Source organism: Hemibagrus wyckioides, linkage group LG10 (assembly GCF_019097595.1).
Source record: "Hemibagrus wyckioides isolate EC202008001 linkage group LG10, SWU_Hwy_1.0, whole genome shotgun sequence".
Classification (NCBI taxonomy): Eukaryota; Metazoa; Chordata; class Actinopteri; order Siluriformes; family Bagridae; genus Hemibagrus; species Hemibagrus wyckioides.
In genome coordinates, this window is record NC_080719.1 from 23,911,594 (window position 1) to 23,925,385 (window position 13,792).

Consider the following 13,792-nt stretch of genomic DNA (forward strand, 5'->3'; position numbering starts at 1 on the left):
TGGCAGGACAACATTGTCCTCTGATGCCCTCTAGTGAAATTTCATTCACATTTTATTTTTTTTTACTCTATTATCTCATTGGAGAAATGAGTGATCTATCTGTGATTTACTAAAACCCTGGATAGAACATGCAAACTCCACACAGAAAGGCCCCAGTCTGTTCGAACCCCGGGATTCGGACCCAGGACCTTCTTGCTGTGAGGCAACAGTGCTGACCACTAAGCCACCGTGCTGCCCGCCTTTCCTTTCAGCTGCTGCATAACTGCCCCATATCACTACGACATCGATGGTATTAAATAAAAACAGCACTGCAACTCGACATCTGCGAGATATTTTAACAGCACAAACCTTTATTATTTACTATTTTATTTTTTTTCATTTCAGTAATTTCCACAACATAGACAGTAGGTTTGGTAAACTTCACCACTGAACATTTGACACCATGCCCCTTATTGTATTTAGAGTTCATTTACTACTGCATAATAAGTTGATCTTTTTTCTTCTTTTGTTTTTAAACTTGTACACAGAATTCCCATCTTAGAAAAAAAGAAGATTTTTAAAAAATAAATAAAAGTAGAAAAAAACACAACAATGCCTGAACTGTGAACTCAAACGGCGCAGAATTAGAAAACAAACCAATCCTGAAAACGGAATATAAAAGCAGGTCATTTTCAAGCACTGAAACGATTACGGCGCGGCCGGGAACGCTGACCATTTTGCTCAACGCCTTGAACAGCTTAATAACTCATCTTAGTATAAATTCGGACCAGGGCACAAAGCATCTGCTTGGAAATCCTGGCCACAGTTTGGTCTCTGAAGGTCAGTGTGCATTTGATCAATTTCAATCATCCTGCTTTGAGTAAATTTTGAAGTATTCCACTTCCATAGTAAGCACATTTCCTGTTGATCTGTGTGACGTTCCAGGATTTTGCTCAGCTCTAAGCTCTTGGGGAGTTTTCTGAACCTCTCTAGACGGGCATAATGAAACAATAAATACTTTTTTTTTCTCCATATTGCTTCGTAATAAAGTGACCACATTCATTCACGAGCAAGCATACACAGAGCGGATAAAAGCACATACTTTAAATAATTTTCTGTATCTATTTTTCTTTTTTCTGTTTGTTTTGAGCCCAGAGTCACAGCACAATTCACACATAAAACTAAAGACTCAAATATATTTACAGTCATTTTTCAGGAAGACAGCATAGCAAAGGAAAGAAAACTGGGATATATATATATGATTTTGTATATATATATATATATATATATATATATATATATATATATATATAAAGGTCAGGATTTAAATCACAAAAATGTCATAAGGGGCTCTGGTTTTGTTCGTCTCGTCTCAGTAATGCCAATACAAAGTCTAGAATAAGTAACAGTCCTGACGATCAGTCATGTGACATGACAACAACATATTTACGACATGAGATTTTTCTTTTTTTTTTCTTTCTTCCCTTTCTTTCTTCAATTTTTCTCTTCAGATATGACATGTAAGGATGAATTTTCCGGAAAAACGCTTAGAAAAAGAAGTCAGAAATGGGATTTCCATCTCTGCTCTCTTGCATCGAGTTAGAAAGAAGTATGGGGTTTTGTCAACATCACTTCTGTCACTACGACGACGTGAGTAGAAACACACCAAGTGAATTCTAAATGAACTTTCCTTTCATTCGATCTATTTCGGTTTATTTGTTCGGATCTACGACGGATGGCGAGGAATCGTATATTCTTATAGTCTATTTGCCTAAATGGCTTAATTTCCTTTCCATGCATTTTACACTGAGGAATGTCTATGTATATCTGACTTTCAGCAGTTCAGTGACTAAAGATACCATGATTAAGAACTACCCATATGCAGGAGAGGTTTGTGACAAGCAATGCGAAGGATTATCACAAAAACATTACATGACTCCTTTTTATCATCTTCATAGTTCTCTGATTTGTCATTTTCAAAACGATTTATTATTATTATTTTTTTCCTTAAATATGTTACTATACCTGTATTAAATACTGCACATTGTCTATATACATGTTCGGAATAAATATACAGAAGGTTTCTCCTCTGGTATTTGTTCGTATTTCACTTAAACAAGAGCATGAGAGCAAATAAGTGATGAATGTGAAGGAAAGAAAAATAAGCACTCGAAGGCCAGATAAAAAGTCACACGGACTGAAGAGAAGCTAACACGCGATGATTTGTGCTTCGCCAAACTCAGTTCTTATTAGGAAAACAGTAAAGTATGGCTTTCCCTCTCCAGGTCAAAACAATGGTGCAGCAAAATCAAAGATAGTAAGCTGGTAAGTTATTAGCTGGAAAATAATTACACTCAATCAGTAGCAGGACAGATAACAGGAGACACAATGATTCTACGAGGAGTAAGGTTTGAATTTTCTTTTCCTTTAACCCTTTTTTGTTTTACCTTTATCCTGTGTATGGTAGTGCAGGGCAGTGTAGTAGGAGAGGCTGGGTGTGTGTGTGTGTTTTTTTTTTGTTTGTTTTTAGCAAGCGCAGTCCTGGTGTGGAGCGGCAGGCTGCTCGGTGAGCTGAGGGCCCTGTTTGGCTCCGGTGACGGCTGGGTCTCCGGCGTCGAGGCTCTCTGACATCTTCTCGCAGATGATGTCCACCAGGCGCTCGAAGGTCTGCTTTACATTGATGTTGTCTTTGGCACTGGCCTCAAAAAACTCAAAGCCTGGAGCAAACACAGGTCAATTATTCCATCAATTTCATCCATCCAGTACAGATTCCCGATTATCCCAGGGGACTCAAGGCAAGGGACACCCTGGATGCTCTCTCAGGGCACAATCACACACACAATTCAGAGATAAGAATCAGACTATCACACATGTCTTTAAACTAGAGAACCCAGAGGAGACCATGCAAACTACCCCCCACCCCCCAGCACACACACAGGACGGAGCCAGGAATTGAACCTCCAAACGCGGAATTGTGAGACTAACCACTACACCACAAGCTCATTTATTTACAATAAATTCAATTTGGGCAAGTCTGCAAACATCATAGGCCTATCTGGGTCAATGGGACATCCAACAGCAGTGAATAAAAATCTTCTTCTTCTTTGGGCTTTTCCTTTCAGGGGTGGCCACAGTGAATCATCTCTCTCCACCTATCCCTATCTTCTGCATCCTCAACACTTACACCCACTAGCTTCATATCCTCATTTATTCCATCCATATACCTCCTCTTTGGCCTTCCTCTTTGCCTCCTGCCTGGCAGCTCCATGTCCAACATTCTCCTACCAATATACTCACTCTCCCTCCTCTGGACATGTCCAAACCATCCTAATCTGTCCTCCCTAACTTTGTCCCCCAAATGTCCAACATGATGTCCCTCTGATGTACTCGTTCCTAATCCTGTCCAACCGTGTCACTCCCAAAGAGAACCGCAACATCTTCAGCTCTGCTACCTCCAGCTCTGACTCCTGTCTCTTCCTCAGTGAAGCAGTGAATAAAAAATAAAGGTTAATAAATGAGTTTGTGGCGTAGCGGCTCAAATCCTAGCTCCTAGCATGTTAGCATAAGTCTACTACACCACAAACTCATTTATTAACCTTATTTTTTATTCAGTGTTCTTGGATGTCCCATTGACCCTGGCCCATGATGTTTGCAGACTTGCCCAAGTGAATTTATTGTAAATAAAATGCTGACATATATTTTGTAATATCTTCAATACCATAAAAAAACAGCTTTGAACCAACAGCCGATGACAGCGTGGTGTAGCGTTTAGTGGCTAATCAACCGTCACGTTGACGATTATCTCCTCAAATCAGTGTGGTCGGTGTTATAGGATTAAGCCAGTGATTATTAACTGGTTAGAGAATCTGGAAAACTGGGACAAACCTCCAACTTGCTACGTTGAAATTTCATGGCATTTTCAGTGCTTTTTAACTGTTTGTCAACAAACAACTCCGCCTTGAACGCAGCATTAAATCCCGGAAACTCACCAAGATGTTCAGAAAGTTGCCGTCCCCTCTCAGAAGCCACCACCCTTTCATCATCCATGTCACACTTGTTGCCCACCAGAAGCACCTGGGCGTTATCCCATGAGTAGGTTTTTATCTGTGTAGACCTGTTTGAAGAAAACAGCAAACATTTAAGGATGGGACATCAAGTATTTAAGACTACAAGCTAGTCAGTGTCTTTGAAAAATAACTTGTGATTCATATGATTCAAAGACAAACAGAAAATATTGAAAAAGCCCACAGAGGTGTTGCTCTGACAGTCCGAGGATGTGGACTTACACCCTTCTGCTCAGCAGATCAGAACCTTAAGCACTGAACAGCCAGCGTGCTTACGTTACAGCTCCACGTTTCAGATAACAGAAGAAGCTTTGTTTAGGAAATGACTCACCAGTCCTGTACAGCAGCGAACGACTCTTCGTTGGTGATATCGTACATAAGGATAAAGCCCATGGCTCCCCGGTAGTAGGCTGTAGTGATGGTCCTGTAGCGCTCCTGTCCTGCTGTGTCCTGTCCAAGGGGAAAAAACATGTTTTAAGGTTAAATAATTAAGAGGATGATCTCATATTAGGATTGATCTATTTTTTCTTCTATTGTGGGCTTCCACTTTTATCTACATGCACCAAGACATCTATTATCTCCACCCAACAGGAAGTGAGGTGTGTTTTTTTTGTGTGTGTGTTTTGACAAGTACCACATTTATACATCAGATTTAAACTTAATAAATTCGGTCAGAATGATGCCAAAATGTGGAGGAAATTTCGTTATCTTGAATGGTGTTGACATGACGAGGCGATCAATTAACATGTCACGCTGTTCCAACAGGAAGTGTGGTATGATTCCACTGTACATTGTGCAGTAATATTTATAATATGTTTATAATATGTTCAGTGTGTATGTTTACTAATGCTGCATAATAACATCCACACAAGCCAGTACTACACTGCTGCATCCTTGGTGCTTGGCCCCACCAATCGCTGCTTGCAGCTATATCTTGCAGTAAATCGCATTCAAAGTGATTTTAAGAACTCTTCGGCTAAACAGATAGATACTGCTAAAGCTCAAGCTCTGTGAAAGGATGTATGTGAGTGTTCTGGATGCTGTTAAAATTTACCAGCAAGGAAAGTCCTTCGCACGGAGGCGGTTCTTACTTACTATGAATTATTTTTGAACGCACATGGACTGTCTATAAAGGGTAAGGTCTAGGATTACAGCGGAATTATTAACATGGAAGAAATGACAGAGAAAAGCTAAAGTTTAGCCAGGTTTTTGGTTTTCCTTTAGGAAAAAAAAACAAGAAGAAAGATTCAGCATTAGATATATTTTCAGAAGCTAACGCTGATCTTGATTTGCTTCTGCTTGACGGCCGATTTTGTTTTCCCTTCTCAAAAATCTATATTCTTCCACATGCTTATTATTTAGCTAACTAATCTTCGATAAAAATGCTGGTTGAGCGATCAGACTTTAACCAGCAAATTGTTCAGTAAGTCCCCGTGTGCACTGTTGAGGAGGGTGGGGACGTCCTGGTAGAGACCACTCCCATCTGAACAGAAATATTTCATCGTAGGATAGGTCAGGATGTGGTCCTATCCTGGGAACACTGGTGAAATTGGAAAACATCCTGGATAGGATGTCATGGCACCTCAAATCAGAGTACTAATAGTATATTTTTTATGTTGTAGAACAGGCAAAGAGCAAGTTAGTTCCTGTTATCACATCAGTTCTTAATAGTCATTTCCTTACCAGCCTTGCTTTCAGTTAATAAGATAAAAAAAATCTACTTGTCATGTTAACCAGATATCACAAAGTCATCTCTTCCTGTGTTTTTATATCAGTTGTAATACCATTAATCCAGACTATACTTAATCAGAAAAATAATAAGGTTTCTAAAATGATATGATCATCAGGACTGGATTAAAGCAATCCATGTGTTGGCTATCTCCAGAGCATCACAGTCTCTGCCATACAGGGTTGCAATTCCCACACAGCTAAAGGGACCTATTAGGTTACGGCAAGACCTACAATGAACAGAAGCAGGACTGGTTCTTGTCTCCATGACACTCTGTGCACCATACTGCAGCTCAGTGCCCTCATAAACAAGCACCGTGGTAACGGAAAACACTTCCCATCTGTCTCAAACCTATACTACGGCTTTTGTCAACGCGCACCATATTTGCATATCGCATGCAAATGCAGATCTATTGGTTTAAAGGAAAAAATAAAATAACAATAACGAGCTTATTTGAACAAAAAGCATACAGTAAAGGAAGAATAATAAGGACGAATGTCTGTGCAGGATGTAGTGTGTAACGTTTGCTTAGAGCCATTTCGCTGGGCCTTGCTGGGTTTATCCTGTAATACACTGGGGGAGGGGGATCTGAAAAAAAAAAAACAGGGCAATACAATGGGAAACATGAAGCACAGAAGGGGTGGGACGGTAGCGGTGTGGGCATTTCTGATTGGCTGTGAGCTCAATGCATCACCGTCCAATCCAGTCATGTGCCTCTCTCCTGGTTGTGCTGCCAGGCTACAGGCCATCACACATCACACATCACACAACGCCTTCATCTGATGCTAATGAAACACTCTCTACACTGCTGCACACAGTTTAGTAGATTTTTTACATAGATATATATCTGTACACCAAATATATACGTATATATGTATTTAAAAAATCCAAATCGTGTTCCATTTTGAATACCATTTTGAATGCTCTTAATGAAAAGAGCACGGTGTTACGTCTTACTGAATATCGTATTGCATCAACAATAGCATTCCAATGTCTGAAAAGGACATCTGATCTCACCCAAATCTGCAGCTTGATCCTCTTGTCATTTCTGTAGATCGTCTTCACCTTAAAGTCGATGCCCACTGTGCTGACGAAAGCCGGAGTGAAGGAATCGTCGGCATAGCGGAACAGAAAGCTGGTCTTTCCCACGCTGCTGTTACCGATGATCAGGATCTTGAACATGTAGTCGAAGTTCTGGTCAGAGGACTCCTTCTGTCCATAACGGTTATCTGTAGCAGAGGCCATCTTGAAGGGAAAGGGAGGGGGGGAGGAAATCTTAGATTCTATCTCTAAATCAACTCTTTTCTTATATGTGACATGTTGCTCTTAGGGCAGAACTTTTCCTGTAGTAAACAGACGTTTATAAATGCAGTTATAATGAGGAGAGCAGGACATGGTTCTTGTATTGCTTTGCTCAATCCTATAAACTATTAAACCTCTCTAATTTTTAAGCCTTATTGTGGCTCAAAGTGTGTTGATAAGATGCTCAGTACAATCAGTCAGTCAAGTGATCTGCCAGTCATTGAGCACATAAAAAATTTCTATTTCTATTCATAAAAAATTTCTATCCTTTTTACTACCCAGCATGAGCGATATCGATGTAAGTCTTCCAATATCATATTTAACACAATATATGTGAATGTCATGCTAATGATCAACAGAGAAACCTCCATCATCTACTTCAGCCCTAATAACTAGCTAAGAACACACGACGCCATGTCACCAAGTCATTCAGCATCACCAATCAGTCACGCAAATGATTACATAACATTACTCTCTGAGACTTGACTTAAAGAGATGCCAGTGCTGGGCATCCATCAGATTTCGTCCTGCCGTGTCCAAGTTGGATCAATATTTGATACGCTGCCATTGGCACAGGCTCATCTGTCTGTCCAGTGCAGGGCTAAAAACAGAACTTGCGATAGCTTTACATTGACCTCAATGTGACTGAGCCAAAAATGTTCATGATGTTACTGTCCACAGTCGATGAACTGCCCTTAACTGGCTCCCTAAGGTAGTTGGTAGTTACATAACATGATCAGAAACAGGATGTCCATCATGAAGTTGGATGAGATTGCGAGACTCTTGTTTCTAACTGTTGTCCCATGACTGGGTAGAAAATAATAACGAGAGCAAGCAATAATAAGATAAACGTAACTGAAAAAAATGTGTATTTTCATATGCAATACACTTATAGTCAAGGAACCTTGGAGTAGAATTGTATAAGGGTAACCCTTTAGATTTTAAGATTAGCCCCTGTTTTGAACAAACTTGATTCGACCTGCAGATATAACGTGGTATAAATAATCTTGTAAAATTTCTCCCTAAGCTTTTTGTCTGAAAAATGTTTGTCATGGAATAACCATTTGACAAATTTGTGTTCATTACTTACTTAGTTAGTAAGATGTTGCATAAAAAGCGTAACCGAAGTGTGTTTGATTTTAATCAGGAGGATTCAGGTTGCCGTAAAGCTTCCTGCACTACTAGACATTTGATGCAAGCTCTGACTCAGCCTTATCTTCCAAAGGTTTGATGAGATCTTGATAGATTAGCAGCAACGGAGAACATGAAATGTCTAAAGAAGTTTCAATTATTAGCGCATGGAGGAATTAATGTTGACGCAGACTTAATGGATTTTAATCAACAACTTCCTAGATTTTCTCTTAACAACGTATTTTCTGTCACAATTCTATGGTAGATGTTGGGGCTCTGTGGAAAAGAAAAAAAAACTTACACACACACACACACACACACACACACATACACACACTCCAACCCAAAACTTCCTTGAAACCTGATCACCGAGAGCAAAGTGGAGCATGATGGTGTGCTCGTTCTGAATATCTACATGATGCCTATGTTAAATAGGACAAAGCTAAACCTTTGTTATTTAACAAAGAAAGAAAAGGTCTATTGATCGACCCATATTCAAGATTTATGCTGCATACACCTAGACGTCTACTGTGAATGAAACAAGTGCCTTTAATTAATTAATCTTGTGATTACCTCAAAACATAATATAAACTCCTTTTTATATTTTATTTATGAGTCCCGTATGACTCCGAAATCCTTAAGCATACTACACATTAGACAGTAAGTTGGAAGAGCTCTGCATAATGCCCAGGCATCCCTGAGTGCATTCAGGGTTTCTGCAGATAACAGACAGCCTGAGAGCCCTAAAAATAGATCCTCACTTTTAGAAGCACATGATGTGGAGCCTGATACTTTATCAGCGCCACAAAACTGCTGCAAGACAAACATCCTCATTCAGGAATGAAGATGTTTAACGTCATAACGGCGCTCAGGAAAGCGCTATACCTCGGCGCTGAGCCGTTTCACAAAACTGCAGTGCACTTCAATAAGCCTGAGATAAGGTTTTTTAGACAAAACACTGAGCTTAAGGTCAACCCCGGGTAATGTCATGGTGTGCTCCAATCAGACCGGTGATGCACTGGGAAGGCCATTAAGCCTAAGCCTAACCCTAGGAACCCTAATTCACATAGATGATACTGCTCTGTTGGATGTTGTATAGCTGGAAATAGTACAACAACAACAACAACAATAATAATAATAATAATAATAATAATAATAACAACAACAAAAAAGAAGGAAGGAATTGCCGATTCAGAAAGACTATTGCATGGTGCTACATGGTGATGTTACAGACATCAGACTGGACACATCCAAGAGCTTGACCCAGCAATTCAACAATCCCACATCCGTCTGCAGGAGCAATAGCTGACGCCTATGTTACACCTCAAGCTTTTCATTATTCTCCATGAGGCCTGCAAGTCAGAGGCATGGAGAGATGTACGGCTTTCAGATCATTCTCAGTAAGCATGCGGTTGCTGGTGAAAGCTGAAGGTGTAAAAAAACGGAGGTTTCTGGGCGGATGATGACGGTTTATAACATTATAAATAAAACCCCACAGCCCTGCATCATCGGTTTCATTTGAGCAAACATGGCTGATGTGTGATCTGCGGATATTATGTAACTCATCATTTAGGTTACACGCGCACTAAAGGAAAAAGCAGGCCAATTATTATTATTATTATTATTATTATTATTATTATTATTATTATCATCATCATCATCATTTGCATTTCTTCTATTCCCATGACGCGGTTATTCGGGCGCATGCAACAACAACAACAAAATGTTAAAGATAAATAAACACGCAATAATGAATTCTAACGTCCAGATGTGTCCGTCAGTGCTAATAGAAATAGAGCAAAATAGGATGCTTCTCTCCGAGGTCCATGTCAAATGAAGGTTATTCTTTTCTGTTTAAAAAAACACGCTGTATTTGTTCAGCTCTTAAAGGAAAAAAGCAATACACCGGATGTTGATATAAAAACAAGAGAAAGATGTAAATATCATAGGGTTTGTCTTACCGCGAGAGATGTTTTAAACGCCAGTTACGCCAATGCTGCACTTCTCCGAGCACCTGCAGAAACTCTGACGTCACTTGACGGGCGTGTGACGCACACAGGAGGCGGGTGCTCGAGACGGTGGGAGCGGAGAGAGGGACGGGTCAGGGAGCCAATGGCGACACTGCTGGACGCTTCAGTAAAATATTCATAATGCCATGGGCTTTAATTCTCACAGGCCTGTCATGCATTATGTAGCAGCCTGGCTCGAGCCCATCCATAATTCATCAATTAAAACACTTTCCAGAAAATCCTCCGCTGACTTGATTTGTTTCATTTTTCCACCAAATTTTACGAGACAGTACATTTTCATTAAAGGTTAAGACCAAGAAAATTTGGTTCAAATGTTTGGTTTCCTTATATAGTCAGTTTTATATCGTTTGTTTTTATATAAACTGGTTTTAGGTGAACATTTTCGAGCTAAGAGCCCCAGTTTGAAATGATACTTCTTAAAATTTCATATTTTATACATCTTTTCTGTTTGTTTCCTTCGCTTTTGCATGCACTAGAGAAAAAGACTAAATGAGCGCGCACACACACACACACGTATGCACACACACACGCGCACACACGCGCACACACACACGCACAGACACACACACACACGGACACATGCGCACACACACGCACAGACACACACACACGCACACACACACACACACACGCACAGACACACACACACACGCACAGACACACACACGCACAGACACACACACACACGCACAGACACACACGCACAGACACACACGCACAGACACACACACACGCACAGACACACACACACACGGACACATGCGCACACACACGCACAGACACACACACACGCACAGACACACACACACACACGCACAGACACACACACACACGCACAGACACACACACACACGCACAGACACACACACACACGGACACATGCGCACACACACGCACAGACACACACACACGCACACACACACACACACACACACGCACAGACACACACACACACGCACAGACACACACACACACGCACAGACACACACACACGCACACACACACACACGCACGCACACACGGGCACACGCACAGACACACGCACACACACGCACGCACGCACACACACACACACGCACACGCACACACTGCTTGACTGTGACTCCCAGTAACGTTCCATAATAACAACACACAGAGTCTGTTGTATTTATAGTTAGAGTGATATTCAGAATATTAATTGTAATTAACATTAATAAAATAAATGAATAAAAATATTAAAACCTAGTGACCCCACACAAACCCCTAGTTACCTGAAATATTTGCGTAGTTCATTTACTGCCTATAGTTATTGGACATAATAAAATAGTAATACAAAATAATTGTAGAGTATATTGTATATAAGGTTTCTTCTTTTTTCTTTGTATTATGTTTTTATGTATTTTATGTTTTATGTATGTATATGTGTTTTATATTTTTGGGTGTGTTGTATCTTGTAACTGACTAAACTGCTGTAATACAAGAACCTCTATCTATCTATCTATCTATCTATCTATCCTGAGATTACTGAGGAAGAATCACCTCTCTACGGACATAATGAACAATTTCTACCGTTATGCAGTAGAGAGCATCCTAACCAGCTGTATTACAGTCTGGTACGGGAACTGCTCTGTCTCGGACCGTAAATCGATTCAAAGGGTGGTGAAAACCACCCAACGCATCACTGGGACCCCACTCCCTGCCGTTGAGGACGTCTACAAGAACGAGTGGTGTCTGCGTAAGAAACGAAACGAAACAACCTTTATTTGTCACATATACATTACAGCACAGTGAAATTCTTTCTTCACATATCCCATCCTTGGAGGTTGGGGTCAGAGCACAGGGTCAGCCATGATACAGCACCCCTGGAGCACAGAGGGTTAAGGGCCTTGCTCAAGGGCCCAACAGTGGCAACTTGGCGGTGCTGGGGCTTGAACCCCTGATCTTCTGGTCAACGACCCAGAGCCTTAACCACTTGCTCGCAGCATCGTGAAGGACTCCTCTCACCCTGCACATAAACTGTTTTCTCTCCTTCCCTCTGGAAAAAGGTTCAGATGCCTAAAAGCCAAAAGCAGCAGGCTAAGGAACAGTTTTTATCCCACAGTGGTTACCTTAGTGAACTCAAATTCACTAACCTCCTTACATGGACAGTAACCTCCCCCCACACATTGATAAACCAGGCAGTGATGTAATATATCTCTGTAAATACTCTCTGTACATTCATCTGTATAGTCTGCACATAGACTATATACTAATATATGTATATTCATATAGGTATATATGTGTGTGTATATGTCCCTGCATATTCATCCAGCTGTAAAGTTATTTATAGTTATTCATATGTATATTTCATACTATTGCATATACTCTAAATTCATCTATATATAGTTTCTGTATATTTCCTATTCCGCACATTCATATATATCTGTAAAGTTACAATTATTCTGTACATTAATTTATATATTCTATGCACTATCTATAGATAGATAGATAGAGGGAGGGTTGGAGGTAGGGATAGATAGATAGATAGATAGATAGATAGATAGATAGATAGATAGATAGATAGATAGACGGAGGGAGGGAGGGTTGGAGGTAGGGATAGATAGATAGATAGATAGATAGATAGATAGATAGATAGATAGATAGATAGATAGATAGATAGACGGAGGGAGGGAGGGTTGGAGGTAGGGATAGATAGATAGATAGATAGATAGATAGATAGATAGATAGATAGATAGATAGATAGATAGATAGATAGATAGGCAGAGGGAGGGAGGGTTGGAGGTAGGGATAGATAGATAGATAGATAGATAGATAGATAGATAGATAGATAGATAGATAGATAGATAGATAGGCAGAGGGAGGGAGGGTTGGAGGTAGGGATAGATAGATAGATAGATAGATAGATAGATAGATAGATAGATAGATAGATAGATAGACGGAGGGAGGGAGGGTTGGAGGTAGGGATAGATAGATAGATAGATAGATAGATAGATAGATAGATAGACGGAGGGAGGGAGGGTTGGAGGTAGGGATAGATAGATAGATAGATAGATAGATAGATAGATAGATAGATAGATAGATAGATAGATAGATAGATAGATAGGCAGAGGGAGGGAGGGTTGGAGGTAGGGATAGATAGATAGATAGATAGATAGATAGATAGATAGATAGATAGATAGATAGATAGATAGATAGGCAGAGGGAGGGAGGGTTGGAGGTAGGGAGAGATAGATAGATAGATAGATAGATAGATAGATAGATAGATAGATAGATAGACGGAGGGAGGGAGGGTTGGAGGTAGGGATAGATAGATAGATAGATAGATAGATAGATAGATAGATAGATAGATAGATAGATAGATAGGCAGAGGGAGGGAGGGTTGGAGGTAGGGAGAGATAGATAGATAGATAGATAGATAGATAGATAGATAGATAGATAGATAGATAGATAGATAGATAGATAGATAGATAGATAGACGGAGGGAGGGATAGATAGATAGATAGATAGATAGATAGACGGAGGGAGGGAGGGTTGGAGGTAGGGATAGATAGATAGATAGATAGATAGATAGATAGATA

General features: G+C 40.2%; 1 protein-coding gene across 1 annotated transcript; it reads right to left on the reverse strand.

Moving 5' to 3' along the window:
* Positions 1-330: 330 nt before the first annotated feature.
* rab3ab (RAB3A, member RAS oncogene family, b) lies at positions 331-10,285 on the reverse strand. The gene is made up of 5 exons (XM_058401847.1): positions 10,167-10,285; positions 6,790-7,017; positions 4,375-4,493; positions 3,969-4,093; positions 331-2,696 (listed from the first exon to the last, which is right to left on the reverse strand). The coding sequence occupies exons 2-5, from the start codon at positions 7,015-7,017 to the stop codon at positions 2,506-2,508; spliced, it is 663 nt and encodes a 220-aa protein (XP_058257830.1). The 5' UTR covers positions 10,167-10,285; the 3' UTR covers positions 331-2,505.
* Positions 10,286-13,792: the final 3,507 nt, after the last annotated feature.

Bases quoted from the DNA above. Each gene is read 5' to 3' on its own strand.
- rab3ab (XM_058401847.1), bottom strand. From the start codon at position 7,017: ATGGCCTCTGCTACAGATAACCGTTATGGACAGAAGGAGTCCTCTGAC. The intron at 4,094-4,374 runs GTGAGTCATTTC...TTCTTCAAACAG, and splicing joins TTCGCTGCTGTACAGGACTG to GTCTACACAGATAAAAACCT. The intron at 2,697-3,968 runs GTGAGTTTCCGG...TGTTTGCTCCAG, and splicing joins GCAACTTTCTGAACATCTTG to GCTTTGAGTTTTTTGAGGCC.